This window comes from Lemur catta, chromosome 25 (assembly GCF_020740605.2).
Source record: "Lemur catta isolate mLemCat1 chromosome 25, mLemCat1.pri, whole genome shotgun sequence".
Lineage (NCBI taxonomy): Eukaryota > Metazoa > Chordata > Mammalia > Primates > Lemuridae > Lemur > Lemur catta.
Genome location: NC_059152.1, coordinates 883,416 through 904,101, shown reverse-complemented (window position 1 = coordinate 904,101; position 20,686 = coordinate 883,416). Strand labels below are relative to the sequence as shown.

The 20,686-nt window shown below is 39.8% G+C and overlaps 1 protein-coding gene across 11 annotated transcripts in view; it reads left to right on the top strand.

Moving 5' to 3' along the window:
• DISP1 (dispatched RND transporter family member 1) overlaps positions 1-20,686 on the top strand; it is a 136,628-nt gene that overhangs the window by 82,350 nt on the left and 33,592 nt on the right. For all 11 annotated transcript variants that reach the window (XM_045537072.1, XM_045537071.1, XM_045537070.1 and 8 more), the window contains one exon: positions 6,218-6,743. In XM_045537072.1, coding sequence (XP_045393028.1) covers positions 6,235-6,743 — 509 coding nt within the window. In that variant the 5' untranslated portion in view covers positions 6,218-6,234. The remainder of the gene's footprint in view (positions 1-6,217; positions 6,744-20,686) is intronic.

Sequence of the window (20,686 nt, the reverse complement as noted above, 5' to 3'; positions counted from 1 at the left end):
TACCTTGGAAGCTTTCTGGCCATACTAGCAGTTCCTAGCTGCTAGGAAGTTTTCTTAACACTCTGTAAATGTGTTTGTCTTCTGGGAGCCACCTCAGTGGTTTGATTGGATCCTTTGGATACATTATGTGTCATTAACATATTTTGATATATAATACAGTCATGTGCCACACTGATATTTTGGTCAATGACAGATCACTTATACCATGGTGGACCCATAAGATTATAAAAAATTCTTGTTATAACGTAGTAGTGTCAAACGTTATCTTTTCTGTGTTCAGAATGTGTAATACAAATATTTACCATTGTGTTAGCGTTGCCTGTAGTATTCAGTGCGATAACATTCTTTACAAGTTTGCAGCCTAGGAGTAGTATGTTATATAGCCAAGGTGTGTGGTAGGCCAGACCATCCTGGTTTGTGTAACTACATTCTCTGGGGTCCTCACAATGACGAAGTGGCCTCATGACGCATTTCTCAGAACTCGTCATTACGCAACACATGACTGTATGTGACAAATAAAATTTTCGTGATTCAAACAGATCCTTCTATGATTATAGGATGGAATTTTCAGTGAGATGTTACTTTCTTCTTTGAAGCATGATGATATCCATGTATTTTAGAGATGTAAACTCTGAGTTCCAAACAAGAGCAGTAGGATGTAATTATTTTAAACCTAATCACATGAGCTCTGATGACTTTTTTCTCTACATTTCAACATGATTGAAATGTCTCTGTATTTCTTCTCTATAATGTCTGTTTTAATGATTACAGGATTAGTCATGGTACTTTGGCTTATAGATAGCTTTGGCCAATAAATAATCATCTGTGTTTCCAAAAATTTGGAAACTATGAGATAAAATATTTGAAACCCTTTGTCTGAATAGTTTGTATTCATCTATTCTACCTCCTCAGCTCCCTTTTATTTCCTGCTTTATCCAGTTATTTGTGTAGAGTGTCATTGTAGAAGAGCAGTTCTATATCAAAAAATAAATAATATGTCTCCAGTGAATGTTTAGTTATTCTTTAAGGTAAAATAATTTTGTTTTTCTTTTTGCATTTTAGTAATAATTACCTTTTGTTTCATTGTCAGTCACTATGCTAAGGACTTTATATGTTGCTTTAGTAATATTTTATTACTATAAAAAGAAACATTTAGAGTAAAATCTGCGAGCAGTACAGAAAGTAAAATGTGAATATCTTCTCCACTCTTCCAAGTCCAACCTTCCAGGAGAAAACAGTGTTAACATGTTCTTCTGTCCTTCTAGAAATTATCTGTGTATGCCTAACTATACATATGTGGGCATACACACCCTTTTTTTTTAACCAAATGGTTCATACTATGTAGGTTGTTCTACAGTTAAGTTTTATTTGCACATGATGATGTTCTTTGGACGTCTGTCCATAGCGATCGATATATTCAGGTATAACTTATTCTTTTTTATTGTGCAGAATACTTAAGTGTGGGTATAACAGAATATAAGTTTCCTGTTGATAATAATTTAAATTGTTTTCAGTTTTCACTGTTACGAACAGCACAGGAGTCAACATCCTAATGAATACATATATCTTTACGCGTTGTTCAGGTGTATCCAAAGGATACATTCCTAGTAGAATTGCGGGTCAGAGGATAGAGGTATTTTAAATTTTGACAAGTTGTGCCCTGTTGCTCTTAGAAGGTTGCACCAATTTGCATTTCAAACAAATTTAAGGCCGGCGCGGTGGCTCACGCCTGTGATCCCAGCCCTCTGGGAGGCCGAGGCGGGTGGATCGCTCGAGGTCAGGAGTTCGAGACCAGCCTGAGCAAGAGTGAGACCCCGTCTCTACTAAAAATAGAAATAAAAATTATCTGGACAACTAAAAATATATATAGAAAAAATTAGCCGGGCATGGTGGCACATGCCTGTAGTCCCAGCTACTCGGGAGGCTGAGGCAGGAGGATCACTTAAGCCCAGGAGTCTGAGGTTGCTGTGAGCTAGGCTGACGCCACGGCACTCACTCTAGCCTGGGCAACAAAGCGACACTCTGTCTCAAAAAAAAAAAAAAAAAATTTAAGAAGAAACTAAGACTTAGAGACAGTGAGAGTTAAGTAACTTGACCCAGGTTCTCAAAGTTAGTGACTAGTAGAGTCAACTTTCAAACTCAGACCTACCAATGCTATTTCTTCTAAGCTACAGATGTCTTGGTTGCATAATTTTGGCTTAAAACTAAGAAGCATCATTTCATATCTTTTTATATTTTGATCGCTCAAGCAATAATGCTAACTCTCCATTTATAAATATATAGTCCTTTATGGTTTTCAAAACATTTTTACATTCTTGCAGTAATCCTATGAGATATATATTATTTATTACCCCAAATTATATATGTGAAGAACTGAAGCTCAAAGAAAAAAACTATAAATTTTAAAATGTAATCAAAAGATGGTGCTTGGCCAATGACCCTGTATCCTCAAAACTTCTAACTCTCAGGACATAAAAATGCTAGCTGAAAAGGTGCATGGGGGTATGAGATTAGAGCTTTGAATGTGTGGATATTGGCGTGTCATATTCATGAACAGCAGGAGACACACTAAGATACCTGGCGGTGCCTCGAGATAGTTTTGTGTCAGTATCTGTGTGTTGTGGTGATTTTAACATAGCTGCCTTTTAAGGTCACTCATTATATAATATTTCACCCAAAACTTATTTTAATTGTCCACAGTGAATTTTACCATCACTGTATTTATAGTCACATGCCATTACATTTATCACAGTAGTTTGGCACAAGGAAAGGGTATTAACTCTCTTTCAGGAACTCCATATTTCTTTCCTTTTATTATATTTATTCCTCTTCTATCTTGTCTTCTTTCCTGTTAGTTCCCTTCATCCTAAGATCAGACTGAATTTTTTCCCCATTTGTCTCAGTTCTGAAGAAAAGTGATCTTTCTTGTATGGTCCTTCCGGTCAACTTGTGACTTCAGGTCGAAACTCTGCTCTTCTGGTTGCCTGAACCCCTGCACGAATATATTCACTGAACTTAAATAATCCATAGACATTTCTTAATGCTTTTGTTTTTCCTTTTTATTAGTTTTTACTAATTACTAATCCGTTTTTTGCTTATTTATAAAGTCAAATTGATTGTTCCCATTGTATGATTAAAGAAACTGAATATTCATGGAGAAAGCTCAGGTGACTTGCTTCAAATGCAAGCCAAAATCTGAGCTCAAATTATTCTTTACTAGTTCCTACTTCATTACAAGAAGTCTCCAAGTTCCAAAACAGGTTGTGTTCCAAAAATTCATTTGTGAGTCAGTTAAGTCAGTTCTTTGGCGCTTGAACTGCATTTTGCCACAGTGGAAAAAAAATGTTATAAATGGTGATTAGGTCCCTAGCTGGCCTACAGGAATCTATTTAACTCTTGTGTAACTACAAAATAATCCATTTGCAATTTTTAAAAAAGGGAATTATAGTTGTGATTTTGGTTACAAAGAAAAAGAAAAATTACTTTTCCTGAGAAAAAGCAGGTTTAATTAAAAGATAGGGAGACCTGACAACTGTGGAGAGTCGGGGGGGACTGCAGGTCATTTGCAGGGTGTTAGAGGTTGATACATTCTGTCCTAAACCCAGTCTCACCTTAAAGTGTTGAAGATATTTGTTGTTAGATGCTGCTCACTAGCTTGACTCACCTGACAGCTGATTAGAGTCAGTCGGATTGATTGAATTAAATACTTAGGAAGAAATAGACTGAGGTGGTAAAACCAAGCCAACAGATCAGAGCTGTTCCTTCCTTCTATCCTGACGGAAAGAGGAGTTGTTGATTGTCCCCTTCAGCCCTGCCTAGTAGATCCCATCAGCTGGGATGGCTGGGCTGAGGTCTGCAGAGAAGGCTTTAGAATATCCATTGCAGGTAGAGGTTGGAGAGTATCCACCGCAGGTGTGCCTTTAGTGATTTCTGTGAATGGAGTGTTTGTACACTGTGATTTTTTAATTCTGGGAAATAATTGCATTGACCTCATCTAGCAATTGCTTCCTATGTTATCTAGTACGCAAACATCTTTAATTTCAATTAACTTTTTAACACATTGGCTGTCACACTAGAAAAAAAACTCTTTTCCCTGGGGCCACAGTGTTTTATTATGAAAATAGAATAAAAACTTTGAAAAACAAAGCGATCCTTTCTAATTTAATGATAAATTTGTTATTTTTTTATTGTTTTCTGTGCATGAGTTATATGCAACTTAAAAAATAGTTCACGGGACTCCCAAGGTAAAGAGATGTGTGAGTTACACATGCTTCACGAGGCCCTGGGCTCAAAACTAGCGTGAGTTAAATACAACTCAGATGGCAGCTAATGTGTTAAAAAGTCAAGGGCTTCTCTGAATGTCCTTTAATTTATGTTATATTGTTTTCAGAGTATTTGCAGACAGCCTGTTCTTTTGTTAACAACAAAAGGGAGGATATATTCTTAAGTAAACAGAAGCTTAAGTGAGAAGATCTTGCTGAGATGGCACATTTAGAAAGTGGTGGAAAAAGGATTAGAGTTTATACCTCCTAGGTCAGAATAGTGCTCTTTCCAGTCAGCACACCTGCCCTACCTTCCTGCTAGGTAGAGAATGCGTCTAGCTACTGTTGCTTTCTGTTGGATATATTATTCGAATGTTTTATACAAAGTGTTTATACCCAAGAGTGGTTTAATGAAGGAGAGGGCAACGTATTCACTACGATTCAGAATCCCTCTCAGGGGTCACTATAAAAGGACTTGGGATTGGCAGGCCACTTGCAAAGTGTTGATAAGACTGATTAGAGAAGTAACATCCACTTGAATTTATTCATAGTTTGATGTTTTTAACTGCTTTGTCTTTCCACTAAAACAATTTATAATGAAACTCTTAACGTGTGATGTTTATTTAATTGAATTTGTATGTTGTGTGTTGAAGAGTTTTATCTGAAAGGGAAACAGACGGTGCTGAGTTTGCCTCCTGGTATGGGCATGCGCTGCTCAGAAATGCCCCTGTTGGATAGTTTATTTATGGGGTGAAAATGTACAGAGGAGCCTTCATCATGGGTGATCCGGGTTTGTCAGTGAGATTACCGTGTACTCAGACTGAAAAGAGAGGATTTCTTCTGGTTACCTGTGTGTTTGCCAGAGGTGGGAGAGACTGGAGAGACATTTCTCCAGAAGCTATTTTGTTTACTTAGAAGAATGACATGCCAGAAGGGTTAATGAGTCAAATTATGGTTTCTTTTTTTCTTATTGGCTTTCGTGTATACGTTAAATAGACCAATGGCATTTGATGACCATTTTTCTTATAAATTACCAGATTTTGGGTGGCTGTTGCTCAGAGGGTGGAGGGTGGGCAAGGGGAAGGAGGGGTTGTCTGTCTTTGCTTTTGTTTGTGGACTGTATGTATCTGCTACTGGTCATTTGAACAGGTAAGGATTTTCCTTTGTAATTGAAGGCCTGGACCCACTGATGGAAGGAGAAAAGTCTCATTTGAGGGAAATCTCATCCATGGTATTACTTTTCCCATGCGAAAGCAATGTTACCTATAGTATGTGTATAACATAGAAGACAAATGTGTAATTCATGGACAGCTTACGTGGTATGTTCATTAATTACTTTAGCCATTACATTCATTGATTTAGAGGATAAAACTTTTGCATCTGATATTTTGATTACTAGGATTCTTAGCTGACTAGTTTTCATTTTGTTTATTCTTATTCTGGGACTTGAGTGACGTAGAGGAAAAGTCATATGTTCTTGAGACTTTTCTAAGACATCAGACTTTCTGAGGATCACCCAAATCATTGTAACCTACACACCTAATTGCCCTCAGAGTGGTCCTTGCTTTTCCCCATCATTCCTAGATCGGAACACCCAACTTTGATATTGCCGAAAACTTGAAGGATGGTATTTATATCCTCGCCCTTCCCATCCCCAAAAGGTTCTAGTTCTTAACCGATCGATCACGTGCACACCTAGGATGGGGCGAGAAGGAAGGCACTGAGCGGCCAGGGGGTGGGGATGTCCCTAAGGTGCGTGAAGTAGCTGGAGGACCCAGGAGGAGTGCCAGTGTGGGCCAGCTCTGTTGCAGACGCTGCTGGGTCCCCCCACTCTCTCAGAACTGCTTCAGGAGCCTTCATTTTCAAACAGCAGTTTCTAATTATTTTACTTGTCTTTGCTACGTATTTGCCTGCCTGACTGTAACTGGGTGATTTTGTGTCATTTACTTTCTTAGGATCAAGACATTGGAGCATGGCCATGAGCAGTGGCAACAGTGACTTTGTGGCTCTGAGCAATGGCAGCGTGGCAACCAGGGCCCCCACCCCAAGCGTCCTCAGCGCCTGTGATGGAGACCTCGCAGCCCCGCAGCTCACACCCAAGGAAGCAACAAGAACGAAAGTGAGTCCCAATGGGTGCCTGCAGCTTAATGGCACAGTTAAATCATCCTTCCTGCCTTCAGACAGCCAGAGAACGCCTCCGATGTTATCCCAGTGCTGCCATCCTTGCCCATACCATCACCCTCTGACCAGCCATGGTAGCCACCAGGAGTGCCACCCCGAGGCTGGCCCTGCAGCACCCTCTGCTTTGGCCCCGTGTTGCATGCAGCCACACTCCGAGTATTCTGCATCTCTGTGTCCACACCATTCACCCGTGTACCAGACCGCGTGCTGTCTCCAGCCCTCCCCATCCTTCTGCCTGCATCCTCCGTGGCCTGACCATTTTCAGCACCAGCCTGTGCCGCAGCACATGGCCAGCGTGAGGTGAGTGGGCCGACGGCCTCGCTGGCCATTGGCATTCGGCTAACGGAGTGTGGATGTGACTGCTTGTGTTTGTTTCTCCAAAGGGAGAAGAGAAAAATACGTCAGGGAAAGAGAACTCACGAAAGTGCATATTTGGGAGATTGTGTGAAGACAGCTACAACGCAAATGAAATAATATAGTTTTTCTATTTTATCCATTGATTTCTTAGTCAGATCCTCCCTGTTTAGGTAGGTGAGACTACCTCATAGGAGTCCTTTATGTGCAGTTACTCAGTGATCACCTTTATGAAAAAGAAGCACAAAGCCACTCGCTTCCTTGTGCTTCCTTAGGGCTGTGCTCACAATTCGTTTGTACGCCTTGGGTGACTATGCTGAGAGCAGGTGACAGCAAAAATGCCTTTTGTAGCAGATGAAACCTATAAATCTGTAGCACAGGACTTTTAAAACTATTGTTTGTAAAGCATTTTTAGATCTGGTAGATTGAAAAGTACTAGAAAAATCTACATAATTGCCAGTCCTTATCCCCACCATAGCCCGTAATTTCTCTGTGGGATTCAGCTATTTTTTCCCATGGGTAAGTTAAGTCTCATTCAGTGCAGGTGAGCAATGGTAATACATTTTATAAAATACTAAGTGCTTTGTAGAGACCAAGTATTATTTTACATTTTTAGGTAATAAAAAATTTTAAATTAGCCAGAAAGAGAGCATTCTCTTCTTAGAATTAGGGTACAATTTACGCACAGAGAAATGCACAGATCTTAACTGTTCAGTTTGATCAGTGTTGACAAATGTACACGTCAGTGTAATCTGTACCTTGGTCTGATGCAGAAATTTTGTATCACCCCAGAAGGTTTCCTCATGCTCCTTCTCAGTTATTTACACTCTCTTTACCAGAAGCAATCACTATTTTGAATTCTATTACCAAAGATTTGTTTTGCCTGCTCCTAAAACTTCATATAAATGGAATCATGCAATATGTACTCTTTTGTGTTTGGCAACTCAGCATAATGTTTTTGAGATTTATCTAATTACTGCATGTATTAGTTTATCTTTGCATTGGTGAATAGTAATCCACTGCATACAGGTAACAAATTCACTGTGCATTAAAGAGTCAGACGCAAGTAGGGATTAAGTGATAAATAGTTTTCACTTTTATCAGGTTTTGAGCATTAGAGATTATCTGGTTTCACTCTTTTAAAGAGAGGAGGAGAAAAGTGGGAGAAAAAGGGAAAGAGGGTGGGGAGGGGGAGAGAGGAGAGCCCTTGCAGCGTGTTTATACGGTTTCGAATGCATTTTCCACGTTGCATGTAAGTGTCTTTTAATTGAGAAGTTCACCACATTCACCAGAGCCATTTCTTAGAAGATTTATTCTGACAGCATTGTGCTACATGGCTAGTTATAGACTCTTTCCATTTTGAATCAGACTGTGTAAATAGTTGATTTTAAAATTATGTAATCATGCATATTGGTGTTTTTTAGTCATAAATTATATGGTTGTAGAGTGTGAGATGAGATAGATAGTTCTACATTTTGATTGATCCCTCCTTTAAAAACTGTCGTCACAGATTAAAGCTACAGGCAAATAGCCAGTTCTTCCAATGTGGCCGAATATGCCAAGATTTTCAGGATTTTGACTTGGCGTTTCTCAATGATCTAAGTCAAAAGAAATGAGAGCCTTATGTTCACTTCCAATAGAACGGCCTCAAAGACAGACTGAGGGGAGGTTGGATGAGCTTGTCACTGCCCTTGGTTGTGGGGTCATTGCTGGCACCGAGGCTTTGGCAGTCGCGGTGAACTCCCTTCAGGTCGCGCCTGATTACTGGGCTCCCAGCCCTGTGGGTTCTGCCTTGAATGCTGGAGAGAAGGAATGATAAGAAGCCAGCCACCTTCCGGAACAAGAGTATGTTATCGAAAAGGGAATTGAGACCCAACAAAGACGTTACCTGGAAGTGAAAGCTGTGTCTGAATTGCTGAATGCTCACGTTTTCAATGTCAGGAGAGAAAGAAAAACACCTCCATTATTCAGTTTGAAAAAAAAAAAAAAAACCCTGATTCTAAAAATGCCATATTTGTCTATCAAGAAAAATTGTAGAATAGTATGAAAGAATACCGAAGTAGAATGGTATGAAGGAAATTTTTCATGTTTAGAATTTTATCTCAAGAACTTGAGCCTTTTGTTTAACTATGTGTAACAGACATAGACTATTTTAAAGATACCTTGAAGGAATAGTATGCATCTAGTTGTGTCTTTATTGTGCTTCGATAATTATATTACTTCCCTATTTTCTACATTTATTTATATAATCTACAATATTTACCGAATAGTTATATGTGCCAAGCACAAGGATGTGATACTCAACAAGTTGAGACTTCAGTTTTGCCTTCATAGAGCCATAAGCTAGTGGGATGGGAGACAGCAAAGCAAACAGGCCGGTGCAATATTGTGAGGAGGACGACAAAGAAGGAACACAAAGGGCTGAGGATGAACAGAAGTCACAAATGGAGAGAGAACACAGCGGTTGCTCTGCAGATAGTGGGGGCAGTTTGTGCAGAGACTGACGAGGTGGTGAGAGCTCAGTTCCAGCGTAGTTCAGCGTGGCTGACCCCGATGGACGAGAGGAGCAGCGGGAGGAGAGGTGTGCACTGGGGCCAACCCCTGAGGGGCGTTTCAGCCACATTCAGGAGATGGCTAGACATGATCCTGAGGCCAGGGGGGAGCCACTGTCGATTCCCGTTTCTCCCCCTCTCCCCTTTAGTACAGCAGGTTCTCTCTATCCCCGCTTGATTCTTTATGTTCTAATAAATCTTTCCAAAAGATTCACTGTATCAGTCATCTGTGTGTGCTTTTTTCTTTATACAATTCTCTTTTAACCTTTTGATTGATAGAATTGCAATCATCGCAAGGATCACATTTAATATGTCCTGTCTTAATCACTTAACTGCCACATACTAAGTATGGTAGCTTAAACAGATTCCACTCTAAAGCTTCAGGCTTTTCTGTTTGTAGATTCCCATCCTCATGCCTGTTGCTCAGCCATTAAGGAATCCGGCTAATTGGAAACTCCAAGGAATTGAGAAGGGCGGGAAGCAGTGTCTTCTTTCCATGAGGCCAGGCCTATTCCAACAAGCCCTAAACCTGGCTGGCCATCAGAATCACTTAGGGAGCTGAGACAGGAAGTATAATAATAATAAGACATTTCTTTTGCAGTAGAAACAATAGAGAACTCTAAGAATTGAGAGGTGGGAAGGATCCCTGTGTGTCATCGACGTTAGAGACAGTCTGGCTGGGAAGGATAGAATATGACTGACAGCCTTCGGTCAGGCCCCTGAAGGCTGACTAGGAATTAAGAAAGAGACTGGAGGAGGCAGAATGTGGAAGGTGGGGGAAAGTTGTAAGGGGAAGGCTCGCAAAAATAAAGGCATACTTAAGAAAGGGTGCCGAGAACAGGATTGCTAGAGTGCAGGGTCACTGGGGGGGCATGAGAGATAGCTTTTCCTAATTCTGCGTCCTGAACACAGTGCAGTTGTTTAAACCCCTGCATGGTGATGATCTCTTTTTCCTCCAGAGAGCTGGAAAACGCCCCTCAGGAGCCAGCCACGTTCCATGTGTGCTGGTAGAAACAAGTTTTGGATTGTTCATCTGGGATCTTCTTATTGCCATATTAAAGTGAAATGGTAATGGTGTTACTGCACAATTAATAAGGAGTTCTGCACCCAAAAATAGCACACAAGAGTTCTAATCTAAACTGTACTTACCTTTTAATTTGGTGTTGCAAAGAAATGTTCTTGATGGTAACAGAGGACTTCATAATTGATACTTGGCAATGCCACAGACTCATTAGCATGATAAGGAAGTTGTGACATTTTTGGGTGCCTGCCAAACACATTTTTATTTCTCTATAGTGATTTCATAGACAGATGGTCACTGCGAATGTTTCTGCGGCACACCAGAGGAGTTAGAGTTAAGAACGCTTGTCAGAGAGGGGACTGCAGAACCCCGGCGCTAGCGTAGCTCCTTAAACGTTAAGTAAACATTGTCCCTGCTGTACCGTACGTTCGGACTGTATAATTTGTGTAACCTATATTCCTTTTCTCCTTTAGTTCTTTATTCATTTTCTAATTTCTGACTCACTTCTCTCAGAGGTTTTATTTTTATTTCCCCTTAGCCTATTAGTTACTTACTGTGAAGGGACCTCTTTTTATTAAAGCGTAAGACGTGAGAATTCTTGTGTTACATTAAAAGAGACAGAATCCACCACCTGAACTCTTGTTCTTTTGTTTCTGTTGTGTCATAATGTCTAGGGGTAAAATTACAGTTCCGAGCATCATGTCCCAAAGTGCCTCACTTCACAGCACCTGGCCTGCAGTGGTGCGCCCTTTCCCCTTTCCTTAGCCCTGGTGATTGTTATTCTGTTTAGCCAGGAAGTTTGAAGCAACAATATCACTGTGAACACCTCGTCGACCTTGTGGCACAAACCTGGGTGTTGACACGGATCTCAGAGTCTGAAATCACCCAGAGTCAGTTTAAGTGTTTCTCTAAGATGTTGGAGCAACGAGTGGAGAAATTCAAGGTTAGTAATTCACCTATTTAGCAAGCACTTCATAAGCATTTACTAAGTATTAGGAGCTAGGGACAGAGGTGAGAACTGCAAGCCTGCTTCCCAGCTTCAAAGACGGGGAGGTGACGTGGACAAGGTGAGACGCTCGGATTCCAGCGTAGGCTGCCCCCAGGTCGACTGTCGTCTTTGGCCAGTAAGTATTTGCTGAATAGCTGTGGTAATCTCTGGAGCACAGAAGTTAAATACCAGTGCTTTTGCAGAGGCATCAGCCAGTTTTATATACTAACATAAAAGAGAACCAGACTATACAATTTTACAAATTCATATGCCCTTCTTTTCATCCCCTACCACTGAAAGATTGCTGATAGGAAAATGATCATTTCCCTTTATTTCTTGATATAAATTATTACTGTTCCAGGACTGCTGGACAGGTGTCTTTTGCAAGAAGACATAAACTGCATTCTTTAGAACTTTGCTGTTCTGTAGGCGCCAATAAAATTCAAGATTCAGTGTTTTGGTCACACGGGCCGCATTTCAGGTACTCAATAGCAACATGCAGCTAGTGGCTGCCACATTGGCCAGCACAGATGTAGGCCATTTCCATCATTGCAGAAAGTTTTACTGGACAGAGTTGCTTTCTTGGCTCTATTAAAGCAACTGAGATCCTTTTTCAATGTCTGTGGCACCAAATGGAACCCCCATGATGTAGAGTAACAGCAATATTTGATGGTGAATACCCTTTTTGTCAACATAATTCTAGTTCAATGGGGTTTGATTGCTTGTATTTTGTTTGCTACATAACAAAGAAATGCCAAAAGATAAAATCTCTTTTCTTCAAAAAGTTGAAGGACTGAAAGCCTTAGAGTAGGAAAAAAAAAATGTGTAGCAGGAAGGTAGTATCCTTCAAAATCTTCTAGAGGCCACAGTTACATTCCACAAAATCTGCACCTCATTATTTGGATCAATCCAAAGGCAAAAGTATCATCTTATTGGTTTATAGTTGCCTGGGCTTTTTGTATCTAAAATACAAATGTGAAAACATGGTTTTTCTCAAGTGTAGGTAAGTGCAGCTCGCCGGCCTCTAGAAGCAGTCACTAGTGCTACATTGTAACTCTCACTTGTCTTTTCTCCATTGCCTCTCTCTTTTCCTCACTGCACAGCGTGAGGTAGTAAACGCATACGCTTTGGAAGACATACACTGCATTTGAATCCTGACTCTGCCATTTGCCAGCTTTGTGGTTGAGGGTAAATATTTAATCTCTCTGAGCCTTAGTTTCCATCTCTGTAAAAATGGGAGTAACAGTAGCTATTTTGCACTTAGCACAGTGCCTGACACCAAGTATTAGTCTCCCTTCTCTTCTCCATTCTTGTTCCTTTCATTTTCTTCTCATACGTTTTTTTGTTGTTGTTCCTTGATGCCTGTGCTTAACCCTGTTGGTATTGCTTCAGAAATAAAGCTACTTCTGAGTCCTGGTTTAAATAAATACGTGATGTATTCCTTTCATTCTTATTTATAAATTACACACTTCACACCGTCAACCTATAGAAGGAACACGTGGAGAGATGGTCACTAACTTGCCTCGTAGAGAAGGAAAAGGGGTTGTTGGGAATAAATGGGCCCCTCCAGCCCCAAAGACTCAGAACCTTAATACTTTATAATAGTTATATAATCTGATTACTGTACTTGATTTTAGAAGAAATCTGGTAAGATTTAATCTTGATTTCACTGAAACTAAAGTTTATTTTTACATTCCTTAAAGTAGTCAAATTAACTTTTTAAAAAGCGATAATGTTTATAAAATTTAAAATGTTCCAAGCCTGCTTGCCAAAGTAAGTCAGTTTGGCAGTCAGATTGAGGGAAGGCCTATTTTATTAGTACGACTTCTTTAGAGAGTTCTCCTTTGTATTATAAACGAACAGATTTTAGAGTGTGCTGTGCCTCATGGAACGCATTGCTCAGTCTTTAATACATTTCAGAACGTGAGTCTTGGTCATCTTGTACCTTAATAATAAATGTCAGGAAACAATACCCTCTTTATTTCATAAAATTAATTAATATAACATTTTGGAATGAAGCAAATATATTCTTTAATTTCCCCCTTTCCATATTCCTGCTAGTTGTTTAGTAGATACTGGAGAATGAAGAAAAAGAAGAGTTCAAGTTTTCTCTTTTTCTTTTGGTTAAAAAAAAGTTTTAAAAGGTTGTAAAGTATTTGGCAAACAGTGAGACTTTAAAAAAAAAAAGACACTGTTATGGATCAGTTACATCTCTAATTCCAGGAAAAAGGCAATTGTTACCTACTGCATCTTCTTGCCAAACTTAAGTGGATTATTAGGTGTAATTTAGAAGAATTTATAGAACTTAGCATTTAAAGGATAATTTTGATTGCTGTAATATTTTGTGTTCTTTTTAGCAAAATTGACTAAACAAAACTACATTTTTTTTTTAAACGCAAACCAGATAGTCAACTGATTGCTTGGTATTTTGGAGTTTGAAATATAGCCTAGTGCCTAGGGGCCTATTCAGAGCTCAGTAAATATTTGTTGAATAAATGAATGATTACAAAAAATATTTCTCAAGACTTTTTTGTGAAATAGTCACAAAACTTAAACAAAAACCTCATGAAGTTAGATTGGTCACTGCCATCAAACAGCTTATAGCCCAGTAGGAGAGGGAAGATTTTGGCAAAAGTAACTCACTTTCTGAGGACCAAGATCGGGGCGTAGGGGTTAGCTGAGTCTTACAGAGGGAGATGGAGTCGTAGGAGAGATGAGGGAAAGTGTTACGGGAGGTGGGAGGGGCTTTTCAGAAATAGATGAGAGTTCAGCTGCCTGAAATACAGACACAGGAGGCCTGGAGGCACCGGGAGCGGAGGTGAGAGTGGGGGCGAGGCCAGCAACCTCCTCTGTCTGGAGACGGCCGGACGGGGCATCACAGTGGCCGCAGTGTGTCCGAGACGGTTGCTTCCCTGAAGCGGTGGATCCTGAGTGCTGTGTAGTCACCGTAAAGCATTTACTAAGTACAAACAGTCCCCGGCTCCCAATGGGTGGACTGAACAGCGTTTCAACTTTCAGTGGTACGAAAGCAATACGCACTCAGTGGAGAGCCACACTTCAGATTTTGAATTTTGACCTTTTCCCGGGCTAAGAGATGTCGACAACCTGTCGCTGTGGCGTCCCCATCATCCGACAGGTAGTTTTAGTTCAGTGCTCCAGGCGGTCCCCAGGCCCAGGGTGCTTTCCGCTGTGTGAGTTCAGGGAGCCTCCACGGCCATGCTGTTTTCCACTGTCAGTACAATAGTCAATAAATTACGTGAGATATTCGGCACTTTATTGTAAAATAGGCCTTGTGCTAAATGGTTTTGCCCACCTGTAGGCTATTGTAAGTGTTCTGAGTATGTTTATGGTAGGCTGAGGCTAAGCTATGGTGTTCTGTAGGTTAGGTGTCTTAAATGTATTTTGGACTTAACGATACTTTCAGCTTACGATGGGTTTATCGAGACGTGGCTCCCTTGTAAGTTGAGGATCATCTGCATCTGACTACCGTATGTGCAGTAATTATATGGTTCTGCTACCTTTGATTCACAGATATTGCCCTCAGTTTCTTAAACTTTTTTTTTTTGTATCGCTATGTATACATGTATCATGTACATATATGTATCAAATGCCAGTGCCAGGCATTTGGTAGGCTCTCTGAAATTAATTATTCAATGAACTGAATAGATAATTGAGTGTTAATTGAATGTCAATCAAGTCCTTCTTACGCAGAGCTTGATTTTATGATGTGATAACTTGATCACGAAAATCAGGCACCACTGGTCCAACATAGATATTTCCCAGACAATGGGAGAAGGTTTAAAAGGCTTTGTTTCCTTAAAAGTACTGTTTTATTATCGTTGTTTGAGTCTATCTTTGGGGATACCTCCTCCTCCTGTGATTCAAATCTCCTTCCTCCAAATACATTGGTTTCTGACTTTTAAAAAATTGACAGCCTCGTTGGTGTAGAGAAAGAGAATAAAACATAGATGTGCAGTCTACTACTGGACAGCTCTTGAGCTGCCTTTAGGTTTGATTTCTGGAGCCCCTTTGAAGAGAAAGACAGGAGGGCTGAGGCGACTCCGTGCCCTAAGGAGGGCCAGCCTGGGAATAAGCTTTGTGTTTGCTCAACTCCACACCCCTCCCAGCCCCCCAGCCCCGAAATACTTGCAAATCTAGTGTAAGTGACTTACAAGCAATCAGTAGATTATAAAACTGGTGGACAAACCCTGAATTCCTGAATAAGAATTTGGACTTTTCTTTGTTCTTACGTATTTTTTTGAATTTAGCAAGCAGAATAAAATGAGAAAGTCTAAGACCAAATCTGATGCCTTATTCTATGTGAATTTACTGAGTTGGTTGGTTTAGTTAAATCAATTTCTTCCCATTTGAATGGTACGGGGCTCTGACAGTTAGCAAATAGTTTAAGATTAAAGCGTGATGGTTCCGACAGGAATGTAAGCAGTTTGTTGTTTCTAAGCACTATTTTGCCGTGTCTAGTAAGAAACAAGGGTGGACAGTTAGCGTATTCATTCCTGTGGACCCTGGTGCACGCCCTGGTCACTTGTGCCTGGCCACCTCCCCCTTCCTAAAACACTGCTTTCATTATGTCACTCCTCTGCCCAGAAGTCTGCCACAGTTTCCTCAAATTCCTTGACCTGGCATTGAAAGTTTCCCTTAAGGGATGGAGTGTGCTTTGTGGGGGAGGGAAGGGTAGTTCAGGGAGGGGTCTTGTAGCCCTGGACGGGAGTGAGGTGACAGATCTCAGTGTGTGTTACTGTAACGGATTTTTCTCCTGCGCTTTAGAAGTTTAAACAGAATCTGATTAATGATGCTGTGTCTTTGTTTCCACTTACATATAACAGGGAGCTACAATGGGGTGATAATTTTTTGGTCCCTGCCAATGCTAAATATTCTGGGTCTTTGTTTTTTAAATATTAGTCTGGAACTTTTTTTTTTTTTTTTGCTGCCATTGTTAGGCGTACCATATAGGCTACCAGAAACTAAAACTACTTCATTATAAAGCAATCCGTAGTAAGTATTTATTTAACTGTGTTATTTGATTGTTAAAATGTTTCCCTTTAATGCATAAACTCTACACTGAGCTCCAAATTGCATGGATTTTTTCCCCACTTCTTTACCCCTGACCTCCTCCTCCCAAAGCTTAAAACTCTCAGTGAGCAACATCAATGTCTGGGGAGTGTTTTGGCTTGAGGACTGTAGACTTCATTCCAGTATTCCATGCTCTTAAGTTAGTTAAGTTTAATAAGGTTTTTCTGGCTTTCTTATGGGCTTTTCTTGGATCTCTTATTAGTGATTATTATTCACATCTTATTAAGAAAACGATATATTGTACTCTCATCACGCATGTTTTGTACAGGGCTCACAGCAACAGTCTGCCACGGAAAGGCTTGAGCTTAAGGGTAGGTACTTTATAATTTAGTGTAACGTTAAAATGTAACACATGGGGCTGTTTGCTTTATAACCTCCATCTAAACCATGCAAGTTTAACTTCACAGGCTGAGGAAGCATATTTCCTTTTAACCAAAGCTACTTTCCAACCATTTAAAAATATTTTTAATTAACTGATTGTCCGTTTCAGAATTCTCATTGCTTTACACTATTTTCTTTACTGTTGGGGGAAAAAAAAAACACATTGTTAGATTCCTCTTTTGAGGTGTGCATTGTACAGGACCAAAGCCATGTGGTATTTTGACCTTTAGTACCGCCCTTCCTCTCGCCCCCTGATAAGTGGCAGAGACAAAATGTGTTTGAAAATGAATTTCCCATGCCCTGCTTCCCTCACCTTCCAACAAACGGCAGAATGGCCGCCCTTTAACTACTGATCTGCTCGGCCTTGGAACTCGTCTTAAGGAGAAATAATTAATTAATAAGAGGAAATGACACCCTGAGACCTCTCCCCTCTTCCCCCTCAGTTTTGTATAGCACAATTCCTTTCTCGTTCACTGGATTAACGAATAGCATCATTCTTGCTTGGTACTTGGGACCAGACTGTACTAAGAGAAAAGTTCCTTTTTAACCTAAATTGGAACTGAAGCTGTTACATGGAAGTCTGATTTGTTCCAGTTTATGGGATTTTGAATTTGTGTGCTTGGATGGGACAGGCAGAGACCAAGTACATTATGCACAAAACATACATATTTTTTGGGGGAGGGGGAATCACATAGAAATGCCTTCATGGATCACCAGGCTCGGTTACTAATTGAGACAACTACTGAGCAGATCCAGTGAGTGTTAGGTTTTTCTCTGTAGCATTTCCATCAGAGAGATGTGCTTAAGTGTCAGGGTTCTTTTTTTTTTTTTTTTTTTCTTCCAGAAAATTTTGATTGAGTCAGTGTGGGGATTTAAAATTTATACACACTGCACATTTCTAGCATTGTTCCCTGCAGTCTTTTGTCACTTCTTCTCAAATTATTTAACAGCTAAATTGGAGGTAAGTTTTTTTTTAGCTAATAGCCATTGAATGCTTACGTGGGCTTTAAAATAGAAGTAAAAGACAGAGAAGGAAATTCAGCAGTGGGATTGCCCGTAATCCACAGCCACTTCAGCAGCCACTTTCGTCATTGTGAAACACGTGCTTTATTTTCTCCCTTAGATGGACGTATTCCTGTCACTTACAGGAGAATACACATTTGTGTGTTTCAAGTGTAGGTATTCATTATTGAAGGTCGGAACAGTTGTAATCAGGGGTCTAGATATATCTTAAGAGAGGTAAGTTCAGCATGGTTTTAAATAGATTTTTGTATTGCATAGTTTAGAAATTAAATAATTTATTTTTCCGTAGTTAAAATAACTAACCCAATACACTCTGTTTAAAAATCATGATTTGAAAAGAAAGCAGTTCTTCATCATTGTGAGCTAAGTCTACAAAATTTAAGTTATATTATAGAATATACTTAATCGGAATATTATACATGTTCCATTAAGGTTTAAAAATGGAAAGAGATGAATATTTTAAGTGGCATATCTCTTCTTCCTTCACTTACAGAAGTATAGGCTTTTTATGGAAATATAATCAGCTATCAGTGGCTTCCATGTCAATGCTATACTTGGTCAGTGTGCATACACTCGGAAGGCAGGGAGAATACTCTGTTACCAATTTTCATGTTCCTGGTGTGGAGTGGGAGCAAGGACAGAGGGTGGGGGGCGGGGAGCTGATCTCCCTGCAGGGCTGTCCCACCCGCCACCTCACGGCAGAGCTTTTTATTGCTGTTGATTTTATTTTTTGTTTTGAGACCAAGTTGCCCCCTTGCTGTTTATATATATTACACATATATATTTCCCCCTTGATTTGAAGATGGCAAAGTTAAGCTGCATTTTTATTGCAGAATCTAAAAAGCGGAGCATTTTGTGATATCATCACATTCTTGCACGTATCTTGCCTCATTTGCCTTCCCACTTGCATCTCTGTCAGCCTTTCATCTTCCTATTTTGGCACGTAAGAGTAGAAACTGTATGTTTTATTTTTTACTGCTCAACAAGTGCTTACTGAATAGGAATTTTTAGGGTGGAGAAGAAATGACAAAAGGAATGATTTAATAATGCTGAGAGAATAAAGGGCCTATCCTCAGGCAACAATTCTTAGGGAAAGTAGTAAAGCATCTTTTCCATCTCTCTGTCAAAGATGATATAATAGAATTAAGCCAAGGTTTTAGAAAGATTTAAGTTTTCCATATGGAAGAGGCAGATTTAAGGCCAGGAAGAAGGAATAGAAAGGGTGATTTGAACATTGATGACAAAAGAGAGCCGTTCATTCTACATATGTAGACCTTTTCCCTCCGCAATACCTCAGCTTATGACATACCTCAAGTTCTGGGAAAGCTTAGTACGCTCAGTGGACTTGGAATGGCATGTGAGTTTACTTTGCAAGAAATCTCTGTGCGCAAGGCTTTCCTTACCATATGGGATTCTTGCTGTAATGCTGCCCTTTGGGGTTCATGCAGTTGACCCATTATGAATTTGTTCTGAATGAGCTGAAAGGCTTTTGCAGGTCCCTGTAGGATCTTTGTTCTAGATTATAATTTAGCGTGTATACCACGGAGAATTAAAGTTCTTACATTTGGTCTGGGGCCCATTTAATAATCTCCTCCAGTCTCTCCCTGGCTGGAGTGGTTTTCAAGTTACAGATGCAAGAATAACATTGTAAACCCATTAGTTCTCTAAAGGGATTTAGGATTTCCTAAATGTATTCTGACCTGGGAGTCGTCTATTTTGAAGCCAAAATGAAATAATGTGATTCTGTGAAAAGAATTGTTAGGTACCTCAGTCCTATGCTAGGACAAATGACACAGACCTGTACTGTAGTGTGTCTAAAACTTTAATAAAGTAAAACCCCATGGTAACTCAGTGGGCTCCCGACTTCCACCCAGCTCCCATTCTCAAACAGGGACAGACTAAAGTTCTTTTCTTCTGACAAGCCAGGAAATGAGGAGCCTTTCAGGAAATGAGGAGACGGAAAATGGGTCCCCATATTCCCAGTATTCTCTGAGCCGTTTCCCAAAATCTGGCTAACCAAATGGGCACCGAGTGCCGGAGAGACTTCTGTTACCACCGCCATAGTCTCAGAGTCTGCGTTCACCCCGATAAGTAAACACAAGTGAGCAACTGTTGCTAGATGGCAGGAAACTGTAGCTGGTACCAAGACAGATTGGGACAGTTTCTCCAGACCCTGGAAATTCAGTCCCCGAGCTGCACAAATGTGCCTTGACTAGCTTGTTACTCTCACAATAGTGGGTGCCGTGTATTTTGTGAAAATGAATTTTTGGATTCTACTTTCTCCCTCAAAACAGGGCTTTTCCAAAGGTGATAATTGAAGCATCACAAAGTAATAGGACTGGCCTAGATTATTCAGTGAGTGGAATGGACAAAAACTAACATTTGGATCAAAGATGACTCTTTAACTGTGAAAGTAGTCATGGAAATTACAAAGGAAAGTTACAACTATTGAAAATTTTAAAATACATGTCCAAAAATTCATGTTAAAAACATACCATAAACTAGGAAAAACATTTGCCACAATTGTGATGTTTCATAGCTTTAATACAGGACTCTTGTAAACAAATAGCAAAAATATAAGTTAAGAGACACAGAGTAATGTACTATGATAACAATTGTGTGATATATAAATAATGGCAAATTAATGGAACATACAGCTACTAACCATATTTTCAGGATATTTTAATTACATGTAAAAAGCTCATAATCCAAAGTAGTAATACTTTATGCATCTAGTATGATCCAGATTGTATATATATTTAATGTGTATATTTAGACACAAAGGAAAAATACTAAAGAGAAATAGATCAAAGAGTTAGGAGGTTTTTATCTG